Consider the following 21446-nt stretch of genomic DNA (forward strand, 5'->3'; position numbering starts at 1 on the left):
CTGGGTAGTTCTGAATAACAAACTTTACTCATTATGACTTTAATTTAGAGACATTAGTGAAACAGAAACTGCCTTGGAAAGTTGGAGGCCAGTGGAGAAACTCAACCATGGAGAAGGATTATGAAAGACGCTGAATAAATATGATTTCTTGTGAAAACAAACCGCAGACACACCTCTGGTTGTGAGAACCTCAGCAGTTCATAATTAGATGAAGTAAATTAAATGCAGGGAAGGATTTGGACCAGGACTGTTTCTCCATAATCCCTGCTAATCCAGCGCTAACGGATCCGTAGGAAGTTTCCTGTAATTGAGGAGAAGATGAAAGCCCAAAATATCCAGAGTTGGAAAATATATGTGGATTAATTAGGATTGTGTTTGTTTGTGCTGAATGGTGCAGATATTAGCGTGTAACAGCATCTGTGGCGTGCATCAGAAGGTAATTGTTTCTGCATTACGCCACACAACCAGAACCTCCAGAGCAGATCGTCCCTGTTCACCGGCACCAAGCCTGTTGATTGGATTTCACTGCTTTGATCACTGAGCCTCTATTTTTTACCCGTGGAGGAGAGAAGGATGGATGAGGCCGGAAACATGCTGCATGTGTTCAGTTACGTTCACAAAGAGGAGAACCGCTTTAACAAGAACGCTTCTCTGGATCACGGTCCACTTCGGTTCACCGACCAGAACCGCCCCACACTGAGAAACAGACACCATGACGACAAGCAGAGACGCCCAAAACAGCAGGTCTGATTACGGCTCAGTTCACAGAAACCAGTTCAACCCGACTCCAGTTCGTCTACAAACCCTGTCTTAGTCCGACTTGACCAGAACTCCATCATCTGCTCCACCTCCCAACCTGTTCCCCTCCTGGCCTGTGGGGGCGCTGCACCAAGGACCACTGAAGGAAACGACAAAAAAACCTCTGAAGACACTGAGAGCAACTTCCTGTTTCACCAGATGGAAACAAGATGGAGGCGTCAGATTTTAGTGTTGGAGGATTTCTCTTTAGGCTAAAGACCAGGAGCCATTTCTGCTGCTAGCGCTAGGCTAGCATGTTAGCTTTGGTTGGATTTACCCAGAATGCCCTGCGCTGTAGTCCACTTCAGTTGATCCAAAACGCTGCTGCTGGTGTTCTCACTAAAACCAACGACAGTGAATCAAGCCGTTTTCGCACTGCAAGAAACGGAACGGGTTCAAAGTAGGGCCGACCGTGTTTGCATTAGAACTTCTGACCCGGCTCCACCCGGCTCCACCCGGTTCCACCCGGTTCCACCCGGCTCCACCCGGTTCCACCCGGTTCCACCCGGCTCCTTGGAACCACAACAGCTGTGGTTCCAATCGGGCCAAGCGGTTCTGCTTAGAATCAGCAGCTGATTGGTTTAGAGTCAGCTGTTGGTCGGGTCCAGCTGGCTCTCACTAAACTGTTCTTACTGTATTTTGTAAAGAGTGCTGTTTTTAATATTTTTCTATTATTATTATTTTTAATTTGCGATGACTTCCTCTCAGTATTCTGCTGTTACCTGGTCCCATGATGAGGTCATTGTTTTCCTCCGTTTACTCCCTGATGAACGAGTCCAGAACCAACTGGATCGGTCAGCGAGGAAAGAGGAAGTTTTCTGCATCTCTGAGGAAAAGGCTTCGGCCGCTACATGGAACCCGTTTAGTTTCAAACATGATGACGTCACAGCTTCGATGGCGCCCTCAGTTATATGCAAACACAACAGGGCTGCAGTTCGGGTGGAACCGGACCGAAGCGAGCCGGTCCGTTCCTTGCAGTGCGAAAAAGGCTTTAGAGCCACTGTAGATAAAATAAACAGAACATTTTCTGATTTCCAAAAGTCCAAAAGGTCTTCTGGTTCTGATCTGCTCTGTTTCCCCAGAACTGGACACAAATGTGCAACTCAGCTTCTAGGCACTACAAATCTGGAACAAACTTCCAGAAAACTGCAAAACAACCGAAACACTGATCCTTTAAATGCTAAAAACCCAGCAGGTTGAATCATGTTTATTTCTTTTTTTGTATTTATTGACCGTTTTGTTTCTCAGGTGAGGCTCTGACCCGAAGTGAAACCTGCAACATCAACCGGAAACCAAAGACATGATGGAGGACCAAACATCAGAAGAGCGTATCCTGAGCTCTGTGGTGGACTTCCTGTTTCAGATCAGATGGTTATTTACTGACTAATTCATTCCTCCTTATATGTGAGAACTGGAACCAATCAGAGGATGGCTTACAGTGATGTCATATTGATCAGATCGCTCCGCTGGGCTGGAGCCGGTCTGACTGAAGCAGGTTCTGTTCAGACGGGTCGCCCTGCAGCTCCGGCGTTCTGATCGACAGGAGAGCAGAAAGTGTTCAAACATCTTTGTGTGAAAAGAAAAAGGATTTTCCAGCAGAACTTACTGCTGAGTCCCAGAAAGCAGGACGATGTGGTTTGGATTCTAACCGAGTTAAAAGGTGAGTTTGTCTGTAAATGAAACATGCAAACTGCTTTCCTGGCAAAAACAGACGAGAGAAAAACTCAGTCAGCTGCAGCCTGCAGGAAAACAGCAGAAACGTTCCTGCTTCACCCTCCATAAAACGCAGCAAACAGAAAACGGCGTCTTTGAACGGCTGTTAGAACTAGGATTACATTTTAATCTGAGTTTAAAATGAGATTAGCATCAACAAATAGAAGTTATTTTCATTAACTTCAAGTTCTTTAGTTTCAAATATTCATTATAGAATTATGAGAAAAGTTCGTCAGGAGACATTTATTTTAGCTTGGCCCGTCCTGGAGGTCTTGGAGCGGCCCAAACATGTTCTGGTTGGTTCGGTGCTGAAATGGTTTGGATTGGAACCAGTTTGGTGACGATGACATGGGGCGTTCCTCAGGGCTCCACTTCATTCAACAGTTTCATGATTTTACTGTAAACTTATCAGATTCCTTCATCTGGTGACCAGCCTGTTGCTTTCAACAACTATGAAATCCATCCACAGACCGCGGCGGCCATCTTTACTGCCTAAACGAAATGCTGTGTCGGCCATCTTTACAGCCGTAAACAGAGCGCTGTGGCGGCCATCTTTACAGCCGTAAACAGAGCGCTGCGGCGGCCATCTTTACTGCCTAAACGGAACGCTGTGTCGGCCATCTTTACAGCCGTAAACAGAGCACTGTGGCGGCCATCTTTACTGCCATAAACAGAGCGCTGTGGCGGCCATCTTTACTGCCGTGAACAGAGTGCTGCTGCGAGTCACTTTGGGGTCGGAAACCGTTACTGCGGTTCACTTAACTAGTAGAATTATTTGATCAAATCACATAGAGCTTCTATATCAAATGACTCAATGAGAGCGGAGAGTTTGCAGTGAACCCTGATGCTGTGAGGTAGCTGCAGGGCTGCAGCGCCCCCTGGAGGAACACTGCGGTCCTGCTCCTCCTCCACCCAGATCGCTGCTAATAGCTTTTATCTGTTTTTAGTCAGCAGGCGGCTTGTTGTTGAGCTCTGTGTCCAAAACAATCCTCCCTCCTCACCCAGAGAGTGGGAGTCCAGTTGGTGGTGTGAAGAACAGCATTGTGGGTAAATGTCACAGAGAGCCTTCTGTTCTACATCTGACTCAGTGAACGGAGAAAAAACGTTTTCTCAGGTTCAGACGGAGACAGACAGAACGGCAGCAAGGATTTACACTCACTGCCTATCAGTGTTTAACCCACCAGAACCATTTAGCTGGGAGCCGACCTCTGCCTGACCTCTGCCTGACCTCTGCCTGTTCTGGTTCTGTTTGCTCTGTCCTCTGAAATATTTTACATTTAATCTCTTCTTGAAACATTCTTCACATTTACATGAATTTTTAATAACAGATTTTTAATAACATTTGGTGGAAAACTCCTTTAAGCTCCACATTTTGTCGAGTTACAAACTCAAATCTCAATAAATTTCACTGAGATTTGTTATGATGACTCAACAGTGGAAATGAAGAAATAAAAATGTGAAAAGTGTTTCCGAATAAACACCTGGCACAACCGACCTGCAGCTCTGCACACGTACAGAATGGAGGGAACCACAGATTGGACTTTGACTAGGCCGTTCTAAAACACAAAGCAATAATTCCAAATAAGTGTAAACAATAATTACAACCTTGTACATAAACTTGTGACCCTTTTCACATTTTTCCACATTATAGTTTCAAACATTCTACCACAGCAATAAGCTTTAGCTAAAGCCGAGCTAATTCAACTCAAAGCAACCGCTACAGTAAATTTCAACAAGTAATAAACGTTTAAAAAAACATTTTTCACCATAAATATGAAAGAAAAATAGAGATAACACTTTATATTAACAAGGAATTAAATGAAACGCCCTCAGCTAGCAAGCTAGCATCATTCTGGACAGTATGCTAATAACATTTAGCCATAAAGAGAACAAAACATCCATCGTTCTTTATAACATCAGTTATAAATTAAAACTTTTCAAAAGGTTTACTCGCTGTCCATGAATCCATTGGGTCGCTAAGAAGAAGGAAAACCTCCGACTGAACCTTTTCTCTAAGCTGTTTGATGAGGGAAACGGAGCAGAGTTCATGATGGCTGTTGTGTCAGCCGCCTGGAAAACAGAACAAAACCTTTCAGAGGTGCAAAAATGTTAAAGTCTCACTTTCCAACCCGACAGCCGGCCACATGCTGGATGTCATAAAGCCTGAACCAAAATCCTTCCAGGGAGATTTCAGCAGAAGCCAAATGAGCCATCAACATTTCTACTTCTCCGTTTTCAGTCGGCTTCAGTCTGGTAGCTCATAGTTTTACTCATTTACAGAGAAAAACTGAAACATGAATCTGAGAACGCAGCCAGAAGATTCAGAAAACTTTTAAAAAACCAACAGACCTGGAAATCAGTGCAGAAAAATAATTACATATGAGGAGAACACTGCAAAGCTTCCAGCTCACAATTCAGTTCATGACGATTCATTCAGTGAGGAGGAAGTCAGGAAAAATGTCTGAGGGAAAGAGACCCAGCAAACTGGCACCTTATGGAGAGATTAGAGCCGTTTCCCTGCTGATGGTCCGGCAGGCTCGGTTCTTTTGGGACCAAAACATCAACATCTGTTTGTGGGTTAAAGTGGACTGCTAGTGCTAGGCTAGCATGTTAGCTTTGGTTGTATTTACCCAGAATGCCCTGCGCTATAGTCCACTTTTTAGCAGTCTCCAGTCCACTTGGTGTTCACATTCAACCCAAACCCAGACCGAGGTTTGGAGGACCAGAGGTCAGAGGTCAATTAGTGTTCACACCTGACCAACCAAACTGGGCTTTGACTAGGCAGACAGACTGGAGTTGGATTAAAGTGGACTGGACACCTTTAAGTGAAGTTAGGACTAAAATACGGAGCAGAAACATTTTATTTAATGTTGGTGATTAGAAACAAACAAACCGTAATAAAGATGAAAAGGTTTTCCAGAATTCAAAGATTTAGTAAATAAATATACGTCATTTAGATGTTTCTGTACCTTTTCTAGTTATGCAACAAGTGTAAACTGCATCTCTTTAGGACTTGATAACACACACACACACACACACACACACACCCCTCCGCTCTCTGCAGGTGTTTTGGAGGGAAGCAAATGAAAGTTGGCGTTTCCAGTCATGGCTGACGTCAGGTCGCCTCCCATCATGGCGCTGCGCCCGCTGACAGAGCGAGCCATCTGGGCCCCTCCGCTCGCCCTCTGGGCTGCCGGCCAGACTGGGAGGACTGGGAGAACTGGGGGGCCTGGTGGGTCGCTCGCCAAGCTGCAGCGTTTCCGTCATTTCAGTGGCTCGATGTCCTCCAGATCGGTTTCAGCTCCACCGACTGCCGAGTTTCACTAAGACCTGAAATAATCAGATTTCATATGAATCTGTCTCCAGAGGGTCAAAATGAACTTAAATTCAGCATCACAGTTTATTATTTCACCTACTGTGTGTCTTATATCAGGACTGTTCCATATTTTCCAGTTGATTCTCAGAAACCTGCAGAACCATCTTTAGGCTTGAGATCTAGAATCATTTTCACTAGATTTCCAGCAGCAAACGTGACTCCATTATGTGTTTAATTAAAGTACAGCATGATTAGTTTATTGTTCAGCAGGTAAAAAACATTTTAGTTTGGCCATAAAGGCGTTTAGGTCCAACATTTTGGAAAAAAGAACACACTTTAGTCAATTCTGATCAGTAAAATCAGGATTTTTATCTTTATATGAAAATGTTTCCTGTATTTATTCATTTATCAAATTAATTAATTAAAAGCAGATTTGCATGCAGCAAAGTTTACTTTGAGTAAAAGTCGCCAATTTGAGTTGCAGCCAATATTTTCTATTTAAGGAAGATTTTACTTTCTGATCATTTTGTCCCAATTATTATTAATGAACTGAAGTCTGGATATTAACTAAATATGGAGAAATGATCCAGATGACCAGATCTGGAGTCTGATCATCCTGATCCGTCATGTGGAACCAACTGTTCAATGCAACGTCTGCAGGGAAACTTTATAATGCAACACTTCAACTCTTTAACCGATCAATAATAACAGAACTCAATGCACTGATCAAGTCTTGAGGTTAAATTGCACAATAGAAATAAACCAAATTCAAATAAAAGAAGCAACACAATGCAGTAATTTAATAAAAATCAACATTTATTATAAAATACATTCAACAGTCGAGTGAATTTGAGGATTCATTAGAAACATGGAGACACAGCAAAGCGACGGTCCTTAAATCCAGACCGAGGTTCTCCTGTTGGGGCCAGTGTGTGTGTGTGTGTGTGTGTGTGTGTGTGTGTGTGTGTGTGTGTGTGTGTGTGTGTGTGTGTGTGTGTGTGTGTGTTGGCCACCACCAGGACATAAAAACCGAACAGGAAGTGAAGCTCCTTCAGACAGGAAATGAAGGAAACGGACTCGTCGTGTTCCACACACCAACCCGGCTGTCAGAGCGGTCGGAGTGAAACGGTCCTCAGCGGTTGCCATGGCAACTCTCAGGACACATGGAGGAAGTCGCTTCAGAACAGCAAACCTGAGCTGATTGTTACTAAAGAAATCTTTATAGTTTTGAAAACAATCTCAAAAATTAGCATGCTAGCCTCTCAGATGTTTCCATATTTCCCATCAGCCACTTCAATTTCAGGCAGACATTGTTCAAGATGGCCGCTGTTTTTGAGTCTTTTAAATCAGTTATTGACACAAAATGTTCCCCATGAACTTTGTCACATCAGATGTTTTGGTCGTCATATCTATACCACTTTAAAATATTATGTAAAAATCACAAACTGAGGACTCTGTTGTTAGCTGGAAGGAGAAGATATGAGACAGTTGGCTCAACGGCTAGTGTTAGCTTCTGCTAGGTATTTCTAAGTCTTCGGTGGTTTAGCGTTAGCAGAGCTAATTTTTCTGTGTGTAGCATTAGCTTTTGCTAATATATTTTATGTACTTGGTGATTTAGCATTAGCATAGATAACATTCTTGCTTAGCATATTATTGGTTAGTGAAGCTAACTTTTGGTCAGCTGTGGCAACAACTAGCAGTAATTACTGCTGGCTTTAGTGCCAATACATATTCTCCATGATGACCATTTTGAAAAATGTCCTCCAGAAACAAGATCAAGAAAATATTTATGATTTAACTGGCGATTTTAGTGGAAAAACTTAATTTACTATGGAAACCATGGTGGCCATATTGAATAATAAAGATATCAGTAAATATGATTTCTATGGGTTGAATTATGTAGCATTTGACAGTATTAATGTCTGATGACATTTAGTCCCATTATGAATTTTCCTTGACGACCATCTTGAATTGTCGTCAACAAACAAATAGTTGTTTCTATTTGCATGTTAAAGATTTTGTTTAAATAATAAATTATCTGCTGTATAAAGTGTCTGATCATAATCAAATTCAATAACTGGGTTTTTTAAAGATTAATTTTATGCAAAGATTCAAATCATATTCCAGAAATTAAGAACTAGATCAGACTCACTAACAGTAAACGCTCACATAGAGTCGCTAACGAGGCCAACATTACCGATCTGGGGTTCTCCGGATCAGGTATAAGCAGGTAATATCTTGCCTCTCTTATTTTCTCCTTGTTGAGCTGGTCCAGGAAGCTAAAGCTAACGGCTAATCTGAGGATTGCACCTACAATGATCTTCCTGTGTGAAAACTAAAGGCTAAAAAGGTTTAAAAAGCTCATTTTGTTTACTTTCACACCAAGTTTGTTTTCTGTTAGGCTCAATTCTCAGTGTTTGTTTCCCACAGGAAGATTATTGGTGGTGCACCACCTCCAAGGTTGCGTGACTAACCAACAATTACATGAAGATGATTTAAAGGTTCCTAGAATAATGTGTGAGTGTGTGAGGCTGGAAGTGGTTTAGTTTTAGTTTTTCCTGGAAGTCAGCAGACAGGAAGTCAGCAGACAGGAAGTCAGCAGGCCTGCAGCATCTTCCTGAGCTCCTCGTCCACGCCGCGCTGCCCCAGTTGCTCCAGGCTGAAGTAGCGGTGCACCACGGCATCGGCCGTCACCGCCACCAGCCGCACGCCGTGGGTGTCGTCACCCAGCTGGCAGCCGATGGCGGAGGTCACCACCATGTCCAGGCCGTCGTGGCAGCCGCCGGCGTTCCGGTGATAATGACCCGAGAAGATGGCCGTCACTCCTGAGAGACGCAGTGAGAAAAGATTCATCTCTCAGTTTGTTCTGTTCAGAGTCAAAGCTGAAAAAACACAGAATTAAAAACAGGAACTCGATAATTTGATCATGATGTGTTAAAATATGAAGTATTATCTATCTACACACACACACGCACACACGCACACACACACACACACACACACACACACACACACACACACACACACACACACACACACACACACACACACACACACACACACACACACACACAGGGCGCCTTATTCATTCAGGAGAATCTGAGGTCAGAAGCAAAGTGAGTCCAGCAACAGGAATCAGACGGTCGGAGCGAAACGCCGTTTGGTTCATTCAAAGCACAGAAACCAACCAGCAGATGAATTACTTCCTGGTTCTGAACAATGTTCAGGTTTTATTGGTGCATCATAAAGAGTTTTCAGTGATTTTACACAATAAAAGATGAAATATTCCAGCTGCTGCTGAAGCCTCGTTTATCTCCCGGATAAATCGGGTTAGAAGTTTCTGCTAAGCTGATCCGTGTCGGCGGCTAGCTTAATGAAACTCCCAGAAGAAAGATGGCTGCCACGTCTCTGCTCTCCCGTTTAACCAGTTACAGCTGCAGGCGGGGTTCCAGTTTCACCAGGATTCCCAGTTCAAAGCCGTTTTCCTCACCAAATACCAGTAAGACTCTTGATTTTATCTTTTAGCTGAAACAACAAAACAATATAATGTTTATCACAATAATCAGTGGAACGATTCATCGTTACTGTGACAGGCCAAACTGGAGCAACAATAATTAAAGAAAACTTTATTTCTGCTGCAAACCCTGCAGCTCAGAAGTTTTCATACACCTGTCTGCGGCTCGATTTGTTGCTTTTCATGATTATTTATGTTTTTATTATTTGGTCGTCTAATGAAGCGGCGGCGCCTCCTGTCCACTCGCTCTCATGTTGTTTGTTTGGGTTGAACTGAAATGAATTTTGCTGATGATAGAAGCTGATGCTCCAGTAGCAGTCAGTGTTGCAACAACTCTGAAAGGGCCTCTGACTGAACCCTCATCACTGTGCCGACAGGCTAACAGCTCAACATCCAGGCAGCAGAGACGATTTTCCTGGATGAGTCCATCAGCTGTTAGCAGCTCTGCTAATCCTCCTCTTTTGCTTTTCTTTAACCTCCGTCTGGCCGTTGGGTCACAAAGTCGGGCAGAGACATGTTGGAGCCAGCGGAGGTGTTTCCAGTAAAGTTTATTGTTTTTCATGATTCTTTTGCATGATTTTCTCCAACAGGCAGGATGACTGATGAACCTCCTCTGCTACGAAACGTAATAAACGTCAGAAGCTGCAGTGGCTGCAGTAATAACGGCTCCATCCGATCAGCAGCACATCTGGGGCTTCACGCCCAGCAGCAGGACCTGATGATGCTTAATGCACGGCTAATGTGGAGGAAATATGGCCAGGCTGATGGATGTTCACAAATAACATCATTTACCACAGATGAGAGGAAGAAATGACTCTTGCACATTTACTGGAGAAAAGCAGCTTTTTTCTTCCAATTTACTGGAACCAGGTCGCCCCAGATTCTGGTAGCAGTCGCTCACATCGACTCTGATCAGCAAAACTCATTCGCTGCCATGGGCAGAAATATCACACAAACATTTAAATGAATGTTTATCATGTTTACATTTCTATATTAACAACCAACATGAGGAAAAGGACAGCCTGTGAGCTTTAGACATATTTAAACCTAACATGATTTAAATATGTAGAGCTGAGAAGAAACTGAGGAAAATATCTTAATTTTCCTATAAAGTCTGATTTATGGAGATGAATAAATGAGTACATTAGAACTATTCCTACATAAACCCACTAGAATCACATCAGGTTCATCAGACCAGACGGACACGATGAGAACATCATGACTCAGTATTTTAAACATTCAGTCTGACGCTCCTGACTGCTGAACACCAGCCACTTCCTGAACGCAACAGGAAGTGCTTTTATTTTGAAGAACCAGACGTCTGTCTTACACCACTAGTTTAACATCCATCCATCGGTAGACCTGGTTCTATTGGGACCAAAACTACAACATCCAACCAAACACTTTGAGCAGCCTGTTCCCCTCCTGGCCTGTGGGGGCGCTGCACCAAGAACCACTGAAGGAAACGACACAAAAACCTCTGAAGGCACTGAGAGCAACTTCCTTCTTCACCAGATGGAAACAAGATGGAGGCGTCAGATTTTAGCGGTTGGAGGATTTCTCTTTAGGCTAAAGACCAGGAGCCATTTCTGCTGCTAGCGCTAGGCTAGCATGTTAGCTTTGGTTGTATTTACCCAGAATGCCCTGCACTGTAGTCCACTTCCTGCTTCTGGAGCGGTCTCCGGTCCACTTGGTGTTCACATTCAAACCGAACCAGAGTTCAGTTCAACTGAACCCAGACCGAGGTTTGGAGGACCAGAGGTCAGAGGTCAGTTAGCGTTTACACCTCACCAACAGGACCGGACTTTATAGAGAAACGGACTGGAGTCAGGTTGAAGCGAACTGAATGATAAAATCCCAAACTGACCAGTTGTTTGGTTTCACCTCTGATGACTTTCAGAGGGTAATTCTACATGAAATCACTATTTGCTTCATGTCCCCTGTGTCCCTCATGTCCCCTGTATCCCGTGTCCCCCATGTCCCTCATGTCCCCCATGTCCCTCATGTCCCCCATGTCCCTCATGTCCCTCATGTCCCCCATGTCCCCCAGGTCCCTCATGTCCCCCATGTCCCTCATGTCCCTCATGTCCCCCATGTCCCTCATGTCCCCCATGTCCCTCATGTCCCCCAGGTCCCTCATGTCCCCCATGTCCCTCATGTCCCCCATGTCCCTCATGTCCCCTGTATCCCCTGTGTCCCTCATGTCCCTGATGTCCCCCATCTTCCCCATGTCCCCTGTATCCCGTGTCCCCCATGTCCCCTATGTCCCCCATGTCCCTCATGTCTCCCATGTCCCCCATGTCCCCTATGTCCCCTATGTCCCCCATGTCCCTCATGTCTCCCATGTCCCCCATGTCCCCTATGTCCCCCATGTCCCCCATGTCCCTCATGTCCAGTAATTGAACCGTCAGCGTTAAGCAGCAGCTCAGATCCAGTCAGTGGACCATCAGAGGTTCTGCCCAGTCGGATCATCTCGACCATCAGCTTTTAGCGTCGTGTCCTTCGGTCACCTTGATGTGTGATTCTGGAGCGTCCAGGTCTGGATGAGACGACGTGTGTTTCAGTGGAGTCTCACGCTCCTCGTTTCCTCACTGAGCTCCTCGTTTCCTCACTGAGCTCCTCGTTTCCTCAGTGAGCTCCTCGTTTCCTCACCGAGCTCCTCGTTTCCTCACCGAGCTCCTCGTTTCCTCACCGAGCTCCTCGTTTCCTCACCGAGCTCCTCGTTTCCTCACCGAGCTCCTCGTTTCCTCACCGAGCTCCTCGTTTCCTCAGTGAGCTCCTCGTTTCCTCACCGAGCTCCTCGTTTCCTCACCGAACTCCTCGTTTCCTCACCGAACTCCTCGTTTCCTCACCGAACTCCTCGTTTCCTCAGTGAGCTCCTCGTTTCCTCAGTGAGCTCCTTGTTTCCTCACTGAGCTCCTCGTTTCCTCACTGAACTCCTCGTTTCCTCAGTGAGTTCCTCGTTTCCTCAGTGACCTCCTCGTTTCCTCACCGAACTCCTCGTTTCCTCAGTGAGCTCCTCGTTTCCTCACCGAACTCCTCGTTTCCTCAGTGAGCTCCTCGTTTCCTCAGTGAGCTCCTCGTTTCCTCACCGAGCTCCTCGTTTCCTCAGTGAGCTCCTCGTTTCCTCAGTGAGCTCCTCGTTTCCTCAGTGAGCTCCTCGTTTCCTCACCGAACTCCTCGTTTCCTCAGTGAGCTCCTCGTTTCCTCAGTGAGCTCCTCGTTTCCTCACCGAACTCCTCGTTTCCTCAGTGAGCTCCTCGTTTCCTCAGTGAGCTCCTCGTTTCCTCACTGAGCTTCTCGTTTCCTCAGTGAGCTCCTCGTTTCCTCACCGAACTCCTCGTTTCCTCACCGAACTCCTCGTTTCCTCACCGAGCTCCTCGTTTCCTCACCGAACTCCTCGTTTCCTCACCGAACTCCTCGTTTCCTCACCGAACTCCTCGTTTCCTCACCGAGCTCCTCGTTTCCTCACCGAGCTCCTCGTTTCCTCACCGAACTCCTCGTTTCCTCACAGAGCTCCTCGTTTCCTCACTGAGCTCCTCGTTTCCTCACTGAGCTCCTCGTTTCCTCACTGAGCTCCTCGTTTCCTCACTGAGCTCCTCGTTTCCTCACTGAGCTCCTCGTTTCCTCACCGAGCTCCTCGTTTCCTCACCGAGCTCCTCGTTTCCTCACCGAACTCCTCGTTTCCTCACCGAACTCCTCGTTTCCTCACCGAACTCCTCGTTTCCTCAGTGAGCTCCTCGTTTCCTCAGTGAGCTCCTCGTTTCCTCACCGAACTCCTCGTTTCCTCACCGAACTCCTCGTTTCCTCACCGAGCTCCTCGTTTCCTCACCGAGCTCCTCGTTTCCTCACCGAGCTCCTCGTTTCCTCACCGAACTCCTCGTTTCCTCACTGAGCTCCTCGTTTCCTCACTGAGCTCCTCGTTTCCTCACTGAGCTCCTCGTTTCCTCACTGAACTCCTCGTTTCCTCACTGAGCTCCTCGTTTCCTCACTGAGCTCCTCGTTTCCTCACCGAACTCCTCGTTTCCTCACCGAACTCCTCGTTTCCTCACCGAGCTCCTCGTTTCCTCACCGAGCTCCTCGTTTCCTCACCGAACTCCTCGTTTCCTCACCGAGCTCCTCGTTTCCTCACCGAGCTCCTCGTTTCCTCACCGAGCTCCTCGTTTCCTCAGTGAGCTCCTCGTTTCCTCACCGAACTCCTCGTTTCCTCACCGAACTCCTCGTTTCCTCACCGAGCTCCTCGTTTCCTCACTGAGCTCCTCGTTTCCTCACCGAGCTCCTCGTTTCCTCACCGAGCTCCTCGTTTCCTCACCGAGCTCCTCGTTTCCTCACCGAGCTCCTCGTTTCCTCACTGAGCTCCTCGTTTCCTCACTGAGCTCCTCGTTTCCTCACTGAGCTCCTCGTTTCCTCACTGAGCTCCTCGTTTCCTCACTGAGCTCCTCGTTTCCTCACTGAGCTCCTCGTTTCCTCACTGAGCTCCTCGTTTCCTCACTGAGCTCCTCGTTTCCTCACTGAGCTCCTCGTTTCCTCACTGAGCTCCTCGTTTCCTCACTGAGCTCCTCGTTTCCTCACTGAGCTCCTCGTTTCCTCACTGAGCTCCTCGTTTCCTCACTGAGCTCCTCGTTTCCTCACTGAGCTCCTCGTTTCCTCACTGAGCTCCTCGTTTCCTCACTGAGCTCCTCGTTTCCTCACTGAGCTCCTCGTTTCCTCACTGAGCTCCTCGTTTCCTCACTGAGCTCCTCGTTTCGCTCTCCTAAGCCTCCAACAATGGACCCTGATTAGGGAACTGCTCCCTTACAGGACGTGAGAGCATTGATTGATTAGCGGAGCGGCGTGTGCGAGCCAGCAGCTTCTCTTGTTCTTCCGGCTAATGGCGTATTAATGCTGTGGGCTGCGATCCCAGCGCTGCCTCTCAGATATGAACAGTTTAAACGGGAAGCTTTGCCTCACTCAGGCCTGAATCCATCCTCAGAAAGGCAGGCGGCTGCTGAAGGGCTGCAATCAGGGGAAAGGCTCCCAAACCACCATGTCCACCTCATGTAGGCCCGCCGCCCAGCTTCCTGCTGGAGCGCAAACTCCAGCTAGCCGATGACCACGCTGGTTTAGCCGTTAGGTTCTACAGCTTGACAGCTGTATAATCATATAAATATATTCATAAATGTCCGCGTGCAACAGGGATTGAACAATTTTTTAAGGTCGACTACAACATGATAAAAGTCGAGTCGAAGTCGACTGGTCGCGGTGACGTTTTAATGACGTAAGTGAGGCTTTATCAGCTAAATTCACCGCAAATATTGATCAAGAACCAGCTTTTACTCGTCTATCATGCAGAACATTATCCTGGACTTCTTCCTGAGCGGCGGAGAAAAGTCTGAAAAGTGGCACAAAGTCGGGTCTGACTTTCTTTCAAACACCGGCTGATGCTGCTGATCTCTGGACAGCTGCACATGTAGGAGTTAAATGATCCCACTGACCACAGTGGAACATCACCAACCAGACTAATCATGACCGGATCCGTTTGGTTACAGCTGAACCCAGCGCCGCCTCCTGCTGCTCCGCCGATCAGCAGCGGCTCTCTGACCCACATGCAGACGGCGGCAGAGATCGCCTCTATCAGACCCTCAGAGTGAAGCTTGGACTTTGTTTCCAGACGTTAGACGTATTTTAGAAGAGCGTAAAGCTGCCAGGTTGGAAGCTTCAACACGCAGAGCGACGCTGATCATCATGCCGCGTTGCCCCACATTACTCCGGTAGACTTTTAGTAAAATGTTTCTGGCACTAGTTGCCTTTATTTGACAGCAATAAAGGCTGTCGGTTTGTTTCCGTAAATCCGCACACCAACGTCACAGATCATCGGTAGAGTGTAAATTAGTTCATCTACCACTGCTGTGTTAGCTTAGCTATTAGCAGCGGTAGCTAATCCACCACTTATTAGTAATCGCGAAATAAACATTGAGCCTGTAACGGACTGAATGTTCTGATCTTTGTGTGGGTAGTTTTTGGTACATAAAGTGCTGTTGCTGACAGTTGCTAAGGCAACAGGTTTGTATGTAGCGTAGCCAATAAGGTGCTAGAGAAAAACAAAGAATATGAGTGGTTTTGAGTTTTCTGGTAGTTTTTGGCGCTCTGAAATAATCTCTTCTTCTGCAGGTTTCATTTGGCTCACGGTTCAAATGAAACCGTGGAGGAAAGCGCCGGTACGCAGGAAGAGAATATTCCTTTAACCCTGCAGCGCTGTGCGCCTGCTCCAAATGTCTGGATGTAAACAGTAACATGCGTCTAGCATCAAGGGTCGCGCTGTGAGTGATTCACAGTCAGGTGAATCCAGGAAGTGCTGCCCTACCTGCTCGTTTGAAGCGCTCCATCAGGTTCTGCCTCACCTCCTGCGGCAGGTTGAAGTACTCGTCCTGCTCATCGGGACTCTTCACATACAGAGGAATGTGCTGGAAAACCAAGATGTGTTTGGGTTTGGGCTCCTACGCACAAAACAGAAACAACCACCAGATCCTGGTTCAGCTCAGGAACAGCTGATCTCATAGTAGATCTGCGTGAATCAGAGAGCGTCACGGCGCCGCACCGCAGAGGAGGCCCTGCTCAGCTGCGCCTCCAGCCACGTCTCCTGGGCCTCCTTCTGCTGCGGGCAGGCCGAGGCGTTGAAGTACAGCTGGGAGTTCAGGACCAGGCAGAAAACGCCGCCCACCTGGGAAACACAGAGACCGCAGCAAAACGATAAAACCAGCAAAACATCCCAACATCACCTGGCCTCAGGTCACCGTTTAGCCCCGACCTGCGTCGGGGCTAAACGGTGACCTTAATATCGCCACTAACTCTGAAAATCTAGAGGCAGAAGTTTTTATCGGTTCTGCTCTCCGTCATGAACCGATCGAACCCAATCACATCGATCGAACCGATCGAACCCAATCACATCGATCGAACCGATCGAACCCAATCACACCGATCGAACCAATCGAACCCAATCGCACCGATCGAACCAATCAAACCCAATCACACCGATCGAACCGATCAAACCCAATCGCACCGATCGAACCGATCAAACCCAATCGCACCAATCGAACCGATCGAACCCAATCGCACCGATCAAACCCAATCACACCGATCGAACCCAATCGCACCGATCGAACCCAATCGCACCGATCGAACCCAATCGCACCGATCGAACCCAATCACATTGATCAAACCCAATCGCACCGATCGAACCCAATCACATTGATCAAACCGATCGAACCCAATCACACCGATCGAACCCAATCACACCGATCGAACCGATCGAACCCAATCGCACCGATCGAACCGATCGAACCCAATCGCACCGATCGAACCCAATCGCACCGATCGAACCCAATCGCACCGATCGAACCCAATCACACCGATCAAACCCAATCACACCGATCGAACCGATCGAACCCAATCACACCGATCGAACCCAATCACACCGATCGAACCCAATCGCACCGATCGAACCCAATCGCACCGATCGAACCCAATCACACCGATCAAACCCAATCACACCGATCGAACCGATCGAACCCAATCACACCGATCGAACCGATCGAACCCAATCACACCGATTGAACCCAATTACACCAGTCAAACCCAATCACACTGATCAAACCGATCAAACCCAATCACACTGATCGAACCGATCAAACTGATCGAACCCAGTCGAACCGATCGAACCCAATCACACTGATCGAACCCAGTCGAACCGATCGAACCGGTTATACCTTCGATTTTTCGTCGGCTAATGTGTGGTCTCTCAGGTTTTGAAAATCAGCCAAAAAATCTAATATCGTGTCGCGTGAACTGGGCTTTGACCAGGAAGGACGTTTTATTTTTATCAGCTGTCCTTTGGGCCTCACAGCTAATCAGTGAACTTTGAAACTGATTTAACTATTTAGATCAATAAAGTCTCATGTCATCATAGCCTATTTTATTTATGAATCAGCTGCTGACGCTTACATGAAAGTAGATTCATAATTTTAATCATAATAACGAATGTAGTTTTTTAATTAAATTAAGGAAAACCATGAATAACTAGTAGAAGGTTACCAGACGGTTCAGATGATAACCATTGTCTCCTCTCCAGTGATAATCGGCCATCTTGTTTTTGTTTGCTGTTATTTTCGTTCTGCTCACCCAGAAGCTGAAGTAGTCGTCGCCCCAGACCCGGCAATACTGCTCCACCGTGCTGGGAGTCGGGACCTGGTCCAGGTCGTGGTTCCCGCTGACGAACACCAGCGGGATGGACGGGTCCGTCCCGCTCAGGGCCTCCTTCAGGTCCCGCTCCTGGGCTGCTCTGAATTCGGTTCCTGGCGGGTAGAGAGGCGACGGCGTCAGAGACGGCGGGCTGAAACTAAAGCTTGAGCAGACGGAGCTTCGGGCCGGTCTGGTGACGACGCCATGTTGGAGTCCAGGAAACACCGGTGGCGACCTCGCTGCCAACATAAATCATCTCTGCAGCGACAAACATAAAGGAAGCTTCGACGCCATGAAAAATAACCTGAAATAGTTCAGGTTTAATCTCCAACCAGGGCGGGACGATTTGGCTAAAATCACCTTATAAACGCTTCAAATCAGCCAATATCAATAATTATTGATTAGTTTTGTGTTTTAAATATCTGAAATGGTGTCAAACTGCCGGTGTGTTTTATTTCTCAGCAGCCGCTCACCTGAGGTTTTATTTAACACATCATCCTGTAGAGACGTCTGACCTTTGACCTGTTGTATTTGGAACATGGTACATAGTCATTTTATACATGCAATAAAGATAAAAGTGTGACATCACACACGTTTATTATTAACACTTTACATCATGTTACAGCTGAAGCATGAAACTAAAAAATGGACATTTTAAATTTCTGCTTGATCATAAACCTGATCATAAACCTGATCATAAACCTGATCATAAACCTGATCATAAACCTGATCATAAACCTGATCATAAACCTGATCATAAACCTGATCATAAACCTGACACCATAACAAACAGGCACGTGCAGAGGGGGGGGCCTGGGGGGGCTTGAGCACCTGCCCCTTTTGCTCAAACTTTTTTTTTTTTGGTATTATTTTCAAAGCCCTCTTCTGACACATAACATGTACTAAAATTATTAGTTTTTGTTGTTGGTTTTTTTGTATAACATAATAAGCCCTCCGGTCACCTTGCTACCTTTGACCTTTTGCCTGTGACCCAGTTGCCTCTCCGCAGTGAGATAAGGCGGCTAACTGGAGCTGAACGTAGCGAACGTTCAGATCACAGATCAGTTTTTGGTGAATTAAAATGTTTTTGGTGAATAAAGTGGAGCAGACCTGCTGCTTGTCAGATGACGGAAAACGTTGAAGTCTCGTTTCTGCTTCAGCGGTTTAAGCAGAGAGGTAATGAGATACAACAGACACTGACAGGCCTCTGTCTGCCTTTCTCTGAAGAACTACTGAGGGGAGGAGACAGCCAGGTGAGGAGAAACTGTTCTGATCTATCATTCAGTGTTTTTATCATACAGACATCAGGCTGTTGTTGTTGTGCTATTAGCTAGCTGCTAGCTAACGACTTTGCTAGCAAAGCTAGATAAATAAAATCTTCTTCCCTGTATCGTTAATGATATCAGTCATTCTTCAGTATTGATTATGCAATAGGGGAACATCGCCCGTCCAGAACCGATCATCTCCATAATGGATTTATGTCTAATTTCCTTTGCTGCATAAAGTACATGGCATTTATTCTGGCGTTAGGTAAATGTAGCTTGAAGGAGAATAACACTTAAATAAAAGTCCAACAAGGATATTCATTTAGAATTAAAAATAACTCACCTGAATTACCATGATAGATAAAATGTATGTAATAAAAGTCATTAATGAAGGAAAAAACTCAACCAGACTTTAAGTTTAGGGTCTGGTTCTCAGAGTATGGAGTTAATTTATTTCCCCAATTATTCAATAAAAAAATAAACTCAGTTAAGTAAAATAAAATTGTAATCAAAACTTTTGGAATTGTAATGATTTCTTTTTTAAAAACTAAAAGTTTTGTTTAAAAAAATGTTTTTTATTAAATAACTCATTTTTGTCTCGTGAACTTAAAAAGTTATTTTCCAAACAAACTTTTATTTGCACACATCAGAAATCTTTTCATGTGAGAATCACAAGCAAAACTTTGAGTCACAAACAAAAACTTAGAATATCAAGAAAAGATTTCTGACGAGCTCAAATAAGTTTGTTTTGCAAAAAAAATTCACTTCATGAGACAAAAATGTGTGATTTTAATTTTAAAACAAGTTTTTAAGCTAAACTCAGCAGCTTTTCTCATGGTGACATGCATTAATAATTACATTTTTGCTTCTTTTTCTTTTTTCTGCAGCTCCACCTTAAAGTTTGATGCAGCTCTGCTTTCCTGAATGGACCATCTTCATCTCCACTGCAGCAACCAGGCAGCTCTGTTTTATAGATTACAGTCACTAAAAGGTTGCATTGGGCCTTGTTTATATCTTTAATAGTGTAATTCTGTAAAGACAAAATATGTAAATCAGAGCTAAACCACCAGCTCTGATTTACATATCTTGCTAAATTGCAGGTTTGAATATTTCAATACTTTCCTATAACAAAATAGACCTGCAGAAAGAAATTACTAATAAAATATCTTACATATCCATAGTTGTATGATCTATATAGGGATTTTCCTTAGCTTTGATTGTATATTTCACAATTTTGTAATTTATCATTGTTTATTAAACTCTGAAAGCTGAGAGGCTTTGTTCATATTCTGACCTAGAAGGTTAGATGGGCCTTTTTTTTTTTTTTGAGCACCTGCCCCTCTAGTGGCCTCTGCACGGCCCTGAAAAACAAATGTTTCTGGATGATAAACTATCTCAGACATTACGATAAATGATAATATTGTTGTTTTGAGACCATTTTCACTAAAATAACAGTAAATGTTGAAATTCTAATGAACATTTCACACTGGAAGACATTTTAAATATCCAAAATAATAAATAAACTGAATTATACAGTTTGAATTGTCCTTCAGAAATGGCTAGTTGAGTCCAAAGCACCAGAGTGAAGATTTAAAAACGATAAAGGAAGAGTTTGTTTTAATTTATGATGTGATTAATTGGTTATTGTGGCAGGCCTACTTGATCACATGAGGATGAGTTTAGTAAACAGCTGAATCACGTGTGATCTGTGAAGGATGTGTGCATGAAGAGTCCATCCGATCCTCCCTGGTTTTTGTGTAAATGAAGCTGAAGGAGCATTACAAACAGCCGGGAGGCGCCGACCAGCGCTAACTAGCTCTGCATGACAATGAGGGATGAGCACAAGGCTCCTGCCTTGCTAAAGGGCCTGGGGGAAGAGCAGCCTCGTGTCTTCATGCCGCCTCACTGACCTGCTGGCACATCTAAAGCAGCGATCAGAGCTCCTCTGCAGGTCAGCGCACATATTAATCAGAATTGGTCAATCTTCTCTGGGTAAAGCGGCGTGTCAGAGCGTCCTTGGCCTCCTATGGCCTCCAGGCAGGTTATTCATATTCAGGCCGACCGGGCTGCTCTGCTGTTTCTGGGTCACACTGACCAGCAGGCAGCAGCACGGAAACAGCAGGAGGCCCTGCAGGCTCACCAGGCTAACAGCATCAGGCTAACAGCACCATGCTAACAGCAACCATGCTAACAGCATTAGGCTAACAGCACCAGGCTACAGCACCATGCTAACAGCATCAGGCTAACAACACCATGCTAACAGCATTAGGCTAACAGCACCAGGCTAACAGCACCAGGCTAACAGCACCATGCTAACAGCATCAGGCTAACAGCACCAGGCTAACAGCATCAGGCTAACAGCACCATGCTAACAGCACCAGGCTAACAACATCAGGCTAACAGCACCATGCTAACAGTATCAGGCTAACAGCACTATGCTAACAGCACCATGCTCACAGCATCATACTCATAGCATCAGGCTAACAGCACCATGCTAACAGCACCATCCTCACAGCATCAGGCTAACAGCACCATGCTAACAGCACCAGGCTAACAACATCAGGCTAACAGCACCAGGCTAACAGCACCAGGCTAACAGCACCATGCTAACAACATCAGGCTA

General features: G+C 45.6%; 1 protein-coding gene across 1 annotated transcript in view; it reads right to left on the minus strand.

Moving 5' to 3' along the window:
- Positions 1 to 6770: 6770 nt before the first annotated feature.
- Positions 6771 to 21446, minus strand: part of cpped1 (calcineurin-like phosphoesterase domain containing 1) — a 25394-nt gene continuing 10718 nt past the window's right edge. The window contains exons 3-6 of the mRNA XM_014971438.2: positions 17499 to 17671; positions 15919 to 16041; positions 15685 to 15817; positions 6771 to 8652 (exon numbers count right to left, since the gene is read on the minus strand). Of these exons, the coding sequence (XP_014826924.1) occupies positions 8423 to 8652; positions 15685 to 15817; positions 15919 to 16041; positions 17499 to 17671 (659 nt within the window). The 3' untranslated portion in view covers positions 6771 to 8422. The remainder of the gene's footprint in view (positions 8653 to 15684; positions 15818 to 15918; positions 16042 to 17498; positions 17672 to 21446) is intronic.

The sequence above is a fragment of the Poecilia mexicana genome, unplaced genomic scaffold (genome assembly GCF_051168715.1).
Source record: "Poecilia mexicana isolate PSO_F unplaced genomic scaffold, ASM5116871v1 scaffold_19, whole genome shotgun sequence".
NCBI lineage: Eukaryota > Metazoa > Chordata > Actinopteri > Cyprinodontiformes > Poeciliidae > Poecilia > Poecilia mexicana.